This window comes from Acartia tonsa, chromosome 7 (genome assembly GCF_053477335.1).
Source record: "Acartia tonsa isolate MP-2025a chromosome 7, ASM5347733v1, whole genome shotgun sequence".
NCBI classification, from domain to species: Eukaryota; Metazoa; Arthropoda; class Copepoda; order Calanoida; family Acartiidae; genus Acartia; species Acartia tonsa.
This window is the reverse complement of record NC_137266.1, coordinates 30,374,161-30,387,269: the sequence shown is the minus strand read 5'-3', so window position 1 is coordinate 30,387,269 and position 13,109 is coordinate 30,374,161. Positions and strand designations below refer to the sequence as shown.

General features: G+C 32.0%; 1 protein-coding gene across 2 annotated transcripts in view; it reads left to right on the top strand.

Annotated features, from left to right (window-relative positions):
- Positions 1 to 13,109, top strand: part of LOC145325256 (uncharacterized) — a 51,552-nt gene that overhangs the window by 10,944 nt on the left and 27,499 nt on the right. For both annotated transcript variants that reach the window (XM_080168189.1, XM_080168188.1), the window contains exons 6-8: positions 198 to 279; positions 1,816 to 1,919; positions 2,733 to 2,846. In XM_080168189.1, the coding sequence (XP_080024315.1) occupies positions 198 to 279; positions 1,816 to 1,919; positions 2,733 to 2,846 (300 nt within the window). The remainder of the gene's footprint in view (positions 1 to 197; positions 280 to 1,815; positions 1,920 to 2,732; positions 2,847 to 13,109) is intronic.

Here is a 13,109-nt window from a genome sequence, read left to right as displayed (position 1 = left end):
ACCTTTAATTTAAGTAAAGCTTCACTGTGAAGGAAAACCCTCAGTTAGCAAGAACTTGAGACAAACATCCTGTTACCTTTAAAATCATTTTCCAATTTGGATAAAAAAAACGCAACTTTTCATTACTTCTTACTAGCTTAAACGATTCACTGGGCCCTTTAAAGCCACTAATGTGGTAATTATGTTTGTACATTTAGTGAGCCATCAGTGAGTAGCACAACCAAGCAGTCACAGAATTATTATGTTGGAGTCTATACTTATCCTTCAGTTAGTCTACAGGTATGATATAGTCACAGAATTATTATGTTGGAGTCTATACTTATCCTTCAGTCAGTCTACAGGTAAATATTAATAATAGGGACAACAGTGAGTAGCACAGCCACCAGTCACAGAATTATTATGTTGGAGTCTATACTTATCCTTCAGTTAGTCTACAGGTATGATATAGTCACAGAATTATTATGTTGGAGTCTATACTTATCCTTCAGTCAGTCTACAGGTAAATATTAATAATAGGGACAACAGTGAGTAGCACAGCCACCAGTCACAGAATTATTATGTTGAAGTCTATACTTATCCTTCAGTCAGTCTCCAGGTATGATAAAGTCACAGAATTATTATGTTGGAATCTATACTTATCCTTCAGTCAGTCTACAGGTAAATATTAATAATGGTTACATCAGTGAGTAGCACAGCCAAGCAGTCACAGAATTATCATGTTGGAGTCTATACTTATCCTTCAGTCAGTCTAAAGGTATAATATAGTCACAGAATTATTATGTTGGAGTCTATACGTATCCTTCTGTCAGTCTACAGGTATGATATAGTCACAGAATTATTATGTTGGAGTCTATTCTTATCCTTCAGTCAGTCTACAGGTATGATATAGTCACAGAATTATTATGTTGGAGTCTATACTTATCCTTCTGTCAGTCTACAGGTATGATATAGTCACAGAATTATTATGTTGGAGTCTATACTTATCCTTCTGTCAGTCTACAGGTATGATATAGTCACAGAATTCTTTTGTTGGAGTCTATACCTATCCTTCAGTCAGTCTACAGGTAAATATTAATAATACGGACATCAGTACATGCGCCTAAGTACAGTAAAGTAAATTGGATTAAGGAAATGTTAGGTATACTATTAAGAGGATAGCCTATTTTGTAGATAAGCAAGTGTAGACAGAATCTGGCTCAAAATGCAAGGGCCCACTCATTTTTCTGTCTTCTTAAAAAGAGATTAATTCCACCTTTTTGCCACATTTCATCATGATTTTTTTTAAATTCTTGGAAAATCTTTTTTGTCATATTACTAAAAATAACTATGTAACCCCAAAATTTCTAGAATTTTCTAGAAGGACTTATTAAAAGTCGTCTTCCAGAAGGAATTTTTAAAATATTTTTCAAGTGTTCATGTTAAAAAACACTGTTACTTTAACTTTTTAAGGAGATTCCTGTATAATATAGATAGAAAATATGAATTTAAAAATTAATACCAGAACATCGATTGTGATTTGTCAGCTAGAACTTTGGAATATTAGAATCACCTAGGTATTTGAGTTATCATTATGTGATTTTCTGGCCTTCTGCTTATCCATTAATCTGTTTGTGGTTGACCGAAATCCAGTATACCAAATATATCTGCAAGTTTAAAAAGTACAAATAACTACTGAAATACTGCCTTTAAATGATTAATCAATTGGTTTTAAGATACATTTTGTTTTGTATAGTTACGTACCATATAACCCATTTAAAGAATATAAATTAGGTACTGCACAAAATCGGAACCTTAATTAACCCCTCATAATTTTAGAACATGTATCAGAACCCAATGTACAGCCAGAATACTACTGCTAAATCAACGTCAGCTTTGAACAGTCAACAAAAGACATCCTATCACTCCATCAATCAGAGAAGGTACGTGTAATTAACATCAAGGAGGGAAGTGACATTGGGCTTTTTCTTACAATAACTTTTCTTATTCGGAAGCATAACAACCTGGGGGCTTTTATTGAATTTTTATTGGTTGGTTAATAAAGTTGAGTGTCTAAACGTTTCATCCACTATTTTAATCTACAGAATTGGCCATTTTGTGTAACATCATTAGGGATCTATATCAATTTATCAACCATTGTATTTTCCCTTTAGATCCCTGAAATAACATACAGAAGATATTGCTTTAATTTATCACTAGCGGCTACGCCCCTAGAAGCCTTTAGTTGAACTTTAAATGTTTGTTTTTTTGTTGCGTTCAAGTTTCTACGATATGTTGCGTAAGAGTCTCTTTATACGATACCTCGCAATGTTACGTAGGAGTCTCTATACTTAAATAAAAATTTCGATTTATTATTATTTCTCTTGGGAGGGTGGTGGTATCCTCCCCCAAAATAGTTATAAAACCTCTCGGAACCTATGCGAAGCTACCCTGTTAAGGAGAACCCGATCGGTTCAGCGGTTAGCGAGATCCTTCGGTACAAACAAACACACAGACACATAAACATCCTGTTACTTTAGTATAAGGATAAATCAGTGGCTAAAAAGCAGTCAACTGCCATTATATGAGGGTTTATTCACGCAAAGGGCCGGTTAAGTACTAAAGTAATGAAATAGATTGAAGATAAGCGGGGGGGGGGGGGGGGGTGTTTTCTTATGACCAACCTCTGTCGGGGCACTAACACTGCGGGGCTACTCAATAATTTTGTGTAAATTATATGTATGGACTTCTTCTAGACAAGAAATGGAGGGTCCCATGAAAAAGACGACATCTGAGCCAACTTTTGACAGTCACAGTGTTAGCAGTGAGGATTTGGAACATTTTCTACCAAGAATTATTAGACCTAGAAGGTAAGGCATCATGATTGTGCGGTAGCGAGCTTTAGAGGGGTGTCAACACCCATTAATATTGAAAATTTGTAGGCCTACCTTACCATTTTCTTAACCTCATGGCAAAAAAATGTGCACGCCACTGTAAGGTATATTGTCATGTTTAAAAATAATATATTTTGCTTTGTGCTTTTAAGTATTAATTTATTTTTTACTTTATTAAATGAAATTTTATCTTAAAACTTTTAAAAACATAAAATTTCATTATATGGTGCAATTATAAATTTTACTGATATATTTATAATCACGAAACTTCGATAAAAAAATTTCGGGCTAGTCTAGAAAGGTCAAGGAATAACAAAACGCCAAGAATACTATTAGAAAGCTTTACATATTATTAATTCAAAAGACAGATTTAGATACAAACATCCTGTTACTCACGGGGTTAATTTTTTATTCATGATTATATAATTTATGTAAGTAAATGTACACGTTACACTATACAAAACATTACATAACACCTGTAAAATAATGCTTTTTAAGTATAAAAGCATATGTTTGAGATTTTTATTAGCTGATAAAAAATGATTTAACTGTTAAAAAAAAATTCCACAAAGAAATCTTAAAAGGAGAAGTAATAGTCATTTTAAAAATCCATGCTTATGTATTCTACACTACATAGATTATGGGGAGTTAATATTTTGTTCTAAGACAAGGATGAAAATATCCATAAGTTAGGTTCATAAAATATTCAACAATTTTCTATGAGTGATAAAACAGCCAATCCTACAGATAGACCAAGTGAGATATAAAGTGGATTCTCAGTTCATGATGAAAACTTTACAAAACATGTCAAACATATGAACCATCAACAGAATAAATAAGTTGATGTAACAGCTTCTTTACTGACAGACGAACATTGAATTATAGAGTAGTGTTGCTACTGTATTTTGTCTAAATAAACATATTTTCCGAAGGAGTAATCATCTAGCAATATTTCACGTTCGTCATCTTGTTTTTACATCATTCATTCAAAATATCTGCTTTTGTAAAACCCTTTTAGTGTACATAATCTAGGTAGCGAGGCTTCATTTTAAGTCATTTTTTCTTTAAGTTGAGATATTTTTAGTGCTATACATGGAGGGTTTTGCATGTTATTATAAACCTTAATCCTCTAGGGTTTTGGGTTAAATGACATAAAATGAAATAAAATGAAAGGTTTCTAAATAGAGGGTGAAGGACTTTGCAGAAAGTAATCGAACATAAATGTATACCCCCCCCCCCCCCCCTCCCATTAATAGATAAATGTCCAGAAAGGGACCCAAAGATTAAAAACAAACTAACCGCAAAAATATCTACAACTTGTGAGATCTTTCTGGACAAAAACAAATATTGCAACTAATTTAATTTCTCTCTTGCATACAGTTACATTCGTTCTTAGCAGATTTCTTCTTTTGCAGAAACTGATGTTAGTAGATAACAATTTATTTAATGAGTAAAATGATGCAATTTTGAAACATTCGAGTAAAAAATATGTTACTACTTTTCCAGTATCACTTCGAAACCGATAAATATCCCGTGGATTCTCTAACCGATTCTCAGCCATACTGAAAAATCATGTGTAGCATCGTATTATATCCAGTTTTCAAAAAAAATTACAATCATAAGATTAAAACCAGCTTTCTTAGCCCATGCCTTCGGTATCTGGGGCTAAGAAAACTGGTTTTAATCTTATAAATGTACATTTTTATATCCGCGGTAAGTTGTTTATAATACAAAGCGATAAATAGCTATTCCCTCCTATATTTAGCTGTAATATTATCAAGTTTTTGATGACTTAAAATGTTTTATCTAAATATTTCTTTCTATTACAGCATAAACAATTTTTAATTAGATAATTTTATTTTGCACTGTTTCATGCATAATTTAAATTGCAGTCTTTGTAGACTTGGCTTTAATTTCATTACTTAGACTTAAAATACTGTTGTTTTATATCATTATAGATTAAATATTACATAAAGTAGTAATTTTTGGGAGTCTAAAGCTTAAGATTTCAATACCAGCTAAACCGATTGATTTATGCAATTATATTTTTAGATTTAAGTCTTATGATTGTTTTATGCTATTTCTGTCTTTTCCTACTCCGTCTTATACAGAACCCTTAAATACTATTGGCGCAGCCGCTTGCTTGAAATACAGAAATATACTTATTGAATTAATTCAGACGCTAACAAGGTCATGCATTTCAATATACAAAATTTCTATCGTTATTATGTCAACATAAGTGTGTAGTTAAACTTTTGATATGTTGATTTTATGTCAGCTATTTCAAAAATGGCATATCGTTATAATGTCAATCATTAAGTCAAGGAATTCCTACAATTTTAACATGGTTAAACTTAATGAATTAATGAGTAGCTTAAATTGCAATAATCATATTAGACATAAATGCCAAATATTTAATGCTATTTAGAGACACAGATAAAGACATTTCTTTGTAAAATAGAAATATTAATCAGGGCACGAATATTTTTGGAGTATACCCTAAGTACGATTATCCTTATTGTCTTGCTTGTTGATTGATTTCTCAAAATTCAAAAATTCATTTTCAAAAATTAAAAGACACTAGTTTGAATTATAAAAATAAATTGATTATTTTCATTCCCTGTCTTCAAAGTTCTTTCTAATTAAATTATATTTGGCTTATCTTGCTGCGCTACTTATAAACAAAGTTGTCCTTATTTATCTACTATTTGTTTTAAGAACACTTTTCCTTTTGTTCAGACAGACAAAGAGAGACATTTCAAATTTTGTTGACCCCTAACTTTCAAGGATTTTGTACTTAAATGTTTAGAAAAATATAACTAACCCTGCAATTGTATGATTTTTCCTGATATTTCAGTGTATGTTTATTAGTTTTGCCTTTTCGATGGGCCATGGTATTCCCCACTACTCTAACCATTAAATTAACTATGATAATAAACTAATTTAAACTGTTTACCAATTTTAAAATCTCGCGTATTTTATCTCATTAGTTTGACGATTTATTCAACATTTCATAAGCAACCCTTGATAGCTATATTCATGAAAATTACAATGTCTTGTTTGCAAGGCAACACTCAGTGCAGCCATTCTTCAGCTCTGATCATTTTGAATGTTTTTTACGAAATATTTTTTAGCAAGACTTATAAATTTATTCTTTTATAATTCTTTTAAAATGTTTTAATTAACTCTTTTAACTAGTGGCTGTGCCAATAAGTTTGAAGGGGGTGGGAGGAGCCGGTAAAAAAAGCCTAAAACCCTTCCAAAGATATATTTTGTTAAATTAAATAGTATATGAACCTCCAGAAACCAATGTGAAGCTATCCTTTGATTAAAAAATGGAGTAATTTAATAGCTAGTTTTTAGTATGGTATTTTTGTATGTGTGACTTAAACAACGTGTTTAATTTAGCCGATCAAGATAAAAAAAATGTTGGTTTTAATGCTTTATGCACTTTTATGAAACCTTTTATTAGTTAGTTTAGACTAGCAGTGCCTAAACTTTTCCATAAATACTTTTAATTACACGAGTCTGTAATTCTATGTACATCAATTTACCGTCCATTGTCTCATCCCTGAAGATACCTGCATATTATAAAGATTGAAAAATTGTGTAACGTAGCATGTTCGAATAATATGCCAAAGCCGCGTCGTAATTAAAGACATTAAAACAGTTCCTGTTGCCATCGTGCAAGTCATTCCATGCACATTGCATAATCAAGATTTCCAGACAAAAACGTGCAATCAAATGGTTGGTTGTCTGAATAACTCATTAGCAAGATTTAATTCAATGATAAACCAAATTAAATTTTTTTCTTGTTTCATATCCTCTAGAGGTTACGTTTTGACTACACTTCGTTTATTTACCGATTTTACACAACTGTATTAATATCTTTCAATGATGCAATGTAATTCAAGAATTTTCATGAATTGTTGCCTTTCTTTCATAGAAAGTTCCAAGCCATTTATGTAAAATTACAGACAGGCGAACACATTAAGTTAGAATAGCTTTGCAACAATACATAAAATATGAAAAATAACTCCATAGGTAATTAATTATAATTTATTTATTTTTCTAATTAATTTAATTATTCCTAGTACAATATTATTTTATCATAAACAAACAATAACAATCTGTATGAAACTATGATTTGTAAATTTTAACAATTATTATTACAATAAAATATCACATTTTTTAGTTTTAATATTTATATGTATAAATTATTTACAAAGCATAAGTTATAATTAAATTATCTAGATAAATATAAAAGTATAAAAAGGTCTAAAATTGTAAAGCCAAAAATGATATATTCTACAATTTGTTTAAAATCAACAATTAATAAAAGTCTTTTATTAGTTTATTTCAAATGAAGCTGCTCTGTATGTTTCTATGACTAACTTAAATTGATATTCTAATTACAATATTTACAAATATTTTTTTGTCTCAATATTTAGTTTTAAGGTACAATATATAAAATTAATAAATCTAAGTACATTATTGGGTAAATTTAAAAAGCTGCCTAAAATTGAAATTAGTTATCTATCTAAGTTTACTGCTCTTTTAGAGCCAAGGGCATGATTTAACAGTGTAACAGTTTTGCTTGAAATAAAAGTATGATAATTGATTACTCTACTACATTTAACTAATAGTTTATAATCCACTTTGTAATTGAGATACAGAAATTTTCTGTCCCCATCACTCACTAGATCACAATCCTGGTCAAACAATGAGGTGTGGGTCAAATGATGTATAAAATCTAAAGCTTCACTGGTATGAACAATGTCAATGGATGAATAATACTGAACAAATATGTTGTGGCCGGCTGTGGGCTGAACCTGGAATCTTGTGGCTGCTGGGCTGGTCAACCAGCTGCTAAAAACTGGATGGATGAACATCAGGCTGCCGTCTGAACGTGTGGGAAGTAGGTAGGACAACTTCTTGGAGTAGTCAATGTTAATTTGGTGACAGGTTTCGAGGCTGCTGCTGAGCAGTCTCTTCACCTGGGGCATGAATAAGGGCCTTGGACTTGACAGGCAGAGGGAGAATATCTGTGAGGCAAGCTGGTAGGATGATGCTGTTGGAAAGTGTATACTCATGTATAGATGGAATATTTCTGACAAATTTTGTGGCAGGTGCTTGAATGAGGCAGTCTTGATGGTGATGTAACCAGTTGACATCAAATGCAGCAGCATTTTGGGATACAGGTAGGATCCCTGGCTCTGTTTCACAATAAAGTTCACCAGTTTAACAAGCAGCTGATTCTTTCTAATTGAGTCATAGTTGGCAATGTGAGACAAAACTGTGTGGGAGTTGAATATCACTGACTCAACATAAGCAGTCAGATCATCATCACTGTACTCATTCAGATCGATGGTTGGCAGATGAGTTAGTTTAATCAGCTGATCTTCAGCATCACATCTGTGGGTTATAATAAGCTTTAGCCAGTGAGGGAATCTAAGGATGTTGGCAGCAAGTAGGTTGGCTATCAACTTGCTGGTTTCTTGATCAATACCATCAACTAGGATCACAGCTTCTTCAATTTCAATAAGATCATCTTTGTACAGACGTTTCAAAGGGTCAAGAACTGCCTTCTTCAATGACATGGATGGATTTTCTCTAATTGATTTTAATGAAAGCATGTTGACCAATTCAGGTGAATTAAGCAGGTGATCTCTGTAGGCTCTCATGGCTGGATGTTGTGTAAGCTGGGCGGCCAGGGAGTGGACAAACCTGGCAGGTTCTGTGGTTGTAGGATCTTCTGGCTGGGCAAAATGGAATCCAACAACCTTGGTATAAAATGAATTTCTCTCTGATGCAACTCCACCAAAATAACTTCTCTGCAGGATGTCCAGAATAACAGAAGTCTTTCCAGATCCAGATTTACCAGAAATTATTACTCCACGATTTTTCTGTGCTAATACCTCCTGAATCTTCTCTTGAACCTCTGGCCTGGTCACAATTGGATCTCTACCTGGAATTTCAAAGTAGAGTGGCCTCAGGGGCAGTACAGTTGATCCATCACCAATTACTGACAATTGATCCTCCTGTGCATCATAAGAACTGTCAAGGATGTTTGTAGAAGCAGAATCATCAGTCATAGAAATATCATCCTTGAAGCTAGTCATGGTCTCTTCAAAATATCCAGAATCATCACACAACATCTTATCACTAAAGTCTTTTAGGCTGCTGGCAGTGTCAGACAAAGATTCAACTTCAGCCAACTCAGCCATTTTCTTTTTCTTTCTAAGAGTACTAATTCTTAGATCATTTTTCTTGATAGTGTCTGCAACCTTTTTCACTGTGGTTGCTGTTGCCTTTGGCAGCGGATTGCTTGCAAGCAAATCCTCAATTTTCTGATTTATTTTACTTGCTGTTCTACCCATTTTTGGCAGATTTTTCACATGTGTAGTTTAAGTATATAATATGCTGTATATTTAACAAGTGTTTCTCTTACAACGTTTTGTGTTAGACTAAATCAATTCATGTTTCATCAGACCTTTTATTGACTCATCGTTCAAAATTGCACCACTTGTTTAAAGCCGGAACATTTTTCTACCCACCTCCCTTTTGTTCCTTCCCCCAACTCTCCTTACTCATTTTCTTGCTTTCCCGAACTTTTTTCTACACTAATACTCCCTCCCCCCCCCCCCATGCCTTTTTATATAACTCTGAGTGTAGGCCTTTTTTTATTCTCCCACTACCCTACTCCTCCCTCTCTCTATCTCAAGCTCCGTTAAGCCTTTCACTTTCAACACTACTCACGGACAACACACACACTCAAAGACATACACATATACATCCTTGTACTTTGTGGTGTTGGCCAAAAACTAGATTGCATCATTCACATGTTTTACACATGATTTGTATAAGGATAAGGGGTCAATAAAGTTAGGCCTTCATGTTTATGTAATATATGATTTATAAGCTTTAATCTATAAGACAACTTGCTTTTAGAATTATATAATCCTTAGGTTTTAAAGCTATTTATTTATGTTGTTAAGGACAGATTTTCTCTAAAAGATTTCTTAATATAATTTAAGATATTTTTTTTCATTAAACCCTTCCCTTCAAGTGGCTTTAAACCTAAAAAATATGCTTAAAGTGCAAGTTTTCTAAATAGGATATGAGACATTCAAGATAAACAGAGCTGAGCTAATGGGCCTTTCCAACTTGTTTAAAATATATCAAGAAATAAACATTTTTCCAGTATGGATATAAAACCGAAAATTATCCGCTAGATTAGAACCGGTTGTCAGTCATACTTAAAAATAATTTATAGCATTGTATTACAGAAATTTTACACGAATATTAAAATAAAAATTATAAAATTAACACCATTTTTGTTATTCCGGGACTTTTAATTAAAAACTGGTTTTAATCTTACAATTTTACATTTTAATATCCGCGTTAAGCTGTCTATAATACGATGCGATAAATAACTATTCAAATAGTGCTGTGTATTTTGGTCAAACTATACATAAGTCATTTCCGGAAAAAAATTAATGAAGGCTGCATAGGGAAATTTTAACTACATTCATATTATATGCAAATTGAGTGGTGTATTTCGACCATATGGCATTATTTGAAAGTGGCCAAGGCTGACTTATCTTCGATATGCCATTATTCTAATAACATAATAATGTTTATGTCTAGCTGTCAATAAAAGTGTTCACGTTTGACATCTATTTTTTTCAAATGACATGATCAATACAGTATTTGTTGATACAACTATTTTTTTCATAAGGTATTTAAAATCCTTTTCTTCCAGCCTTTTGATTTATTTTTTCAAAGGTTTGTCCCTAATCCTGATTTATCTAGGCGCCACGTTTTTATTGATTCATTAAAAAAAGAAAGGATGAACTAAATATGGTGCGCCTCCATGTCTGCACATTTACATTATATTAGAGAGAGGGGCTATGGGCTGTTTAATACACTAGTCCTCAAAGTTTTTAAATAACGTTTTCTTATTCATTGCCTTACAACTTTTAGGACTCCAGTGATTTTTGATTAGTTAAGTTTCAAACGTTTTAAATAAGCAGACACCTATCCCCTTTTATCTTCAATTTATTTCTAAACAAGAAAAAAGGGTTTCTTTGCTCGATTAGGCACTTTGGGGAAAACTGCTCTTTCATTAATTAGACATTCCAATTTTTTGCTATTATAAACATGCGGAGTTGAAAAGACACCTTTAAATACTTATACTTAGATTTTACTTAGATAAGCATGCTTTAAAAATCAGCTGAAAATTAGTTTTACACGTTTTTTCATTGATTCATTGAAATTAAAATCTGCAAATAGATTCATTAAAGTACATAATTAGAAATGTTATAAAATTTTACAATTTCTTTCTCAAAATGTAATTTTGTCCTGATTATTTTACATAGGGCTTTTGTGTGGAGGGTGGGTCAACCCCCTCATCATAAAAAGAATTTTTTCCTATTTTCATTATGAGCCATATTATTATGGTAAATAAGTAGAAAATATTAACATATTTACAAAAAAAATAAATGTTAGTTCGTTTATTTGTTTTTAAATCTCAGAAAATCAAATTCTGAATATTAGGATCTAAATGTAATATGCATCTTTAGATTTTACAAACAAGGATATTGCTCATTTGAAATCCCTTCAGGATTTTAATCCTTTTATGACTTTTAAGATACAACAACGTCATGTATTTGTCATAATATTTAACTTTTAAGACCATGACAATTTTGTATGTGTCCTTTGCCTTTTAATTTATCTAAAGTTAGAAAATGATTTACAGACAAGAATGACAACATTCATATAAATGTTCACTTATAATTGCATTCATCTATTTTTAAAATATGATGTACCCAAAAAAATAAAAATTAAACAGAAAAATCAAAATAAATCATATCACAGCTAACAGTTACAACGAACAGTTTATCAATAAAGAAATAAAAGATTCTACAATAATAGTTATTTCTCGCATCGTATTATAAACGGCTTTCCGCGGATATAGAATGTACAATTATAAGATTAAAACTAGTTTTTTTTAGCCCCGAGGAGCCTAAGGCACCGGCTAAAAAAACTGGTTTTAAAATTTTGATTGTACATTTTTATATTCGTAGAAAGTTGGATATAATACGATGCTAGTCATAGTTTTTTCGTATGGATGAGAACCGGTTCCTATCCACCGGATTCGAATGAATACGAGAAAAATTTGTTAAACTATTTTCTAACGTAAGTTAATTATTATTCGATTTATTGAATTTGCTTCACGTGGGTCTATAAAAAAGTATTACATAAACAAGTGCTTTATTTAAATCATGTAATTGTAACATATGTTATTTTATAAGTTGGACCATTTTCCTGCATTTTTTACCAATGTTTTACCTTATATTTAACCTAGCGTTTACCCTAGGGGGAATTTGGGTGGGGGTAGGGGGAATTGGACTCTGTCCCTCGCCTCATTTCAATTTCAAAAATAAAAATGAACTAGGAAAACTTTTTGGAGGGTAGAGGTACACTCCCCAAAAAAAAGTTAAAAGCCTTCCCTGCACCTATAAGTAGCTTCACTGTAAAGGAGACCCTTATATGTTCAGTGGTATGCGAGATACTTCTCTGCAGATAAAAAATATCTCTGCTTTTTATTATAGGATTAGCTTTAGAGGCTGAGGCTTCCAGCAAATGCAGTGTTTCAGAAAATAGCCTAAAACCATCTCACGAAATATAAGTAGCTTTATGAAAAGGACACCCCAATTCGAATAACCGTTTCGAAGATCTTTTGATTATAACTCTTTTAATGGTCTGAAATGAAATGTCTGTTTTAGTTTCATTTATTTTACTTCTCTTTTTTTGTAATAATGACTAAATTAGTTAGACCACGTGTGTTTTAAAAAAGGGTGAGTTGTTTTTTTGCCACCTGTTTACATAAAGACTCCACGTGAAAACAGAGACAAATGATTTCATTTATTGAATTATAAAACATGTTTAGTTAGATTGTTATCAAACATATTTGTTTTATCAATTTCCACTATGTTTTTTGCTGTTCTTTTGATCTTTGGCCACGTCTAGAGCTTCTAGAAGCTTAAAGTTACAACATACTTTATTTCTAGATGCGAAGCTTTTATACATTAGTGTCGCCATGTGTCAATTCGATAGCTCTTGTTTTGTTGAAAGTAAACCAAAAACATTTTTTCTGCTGTGTACTTTGTAATATTTGTTTTTAACAATTCTTGTACCTGTCCCTGTACGTGAAGAAAGAGTCATGCATTGGAA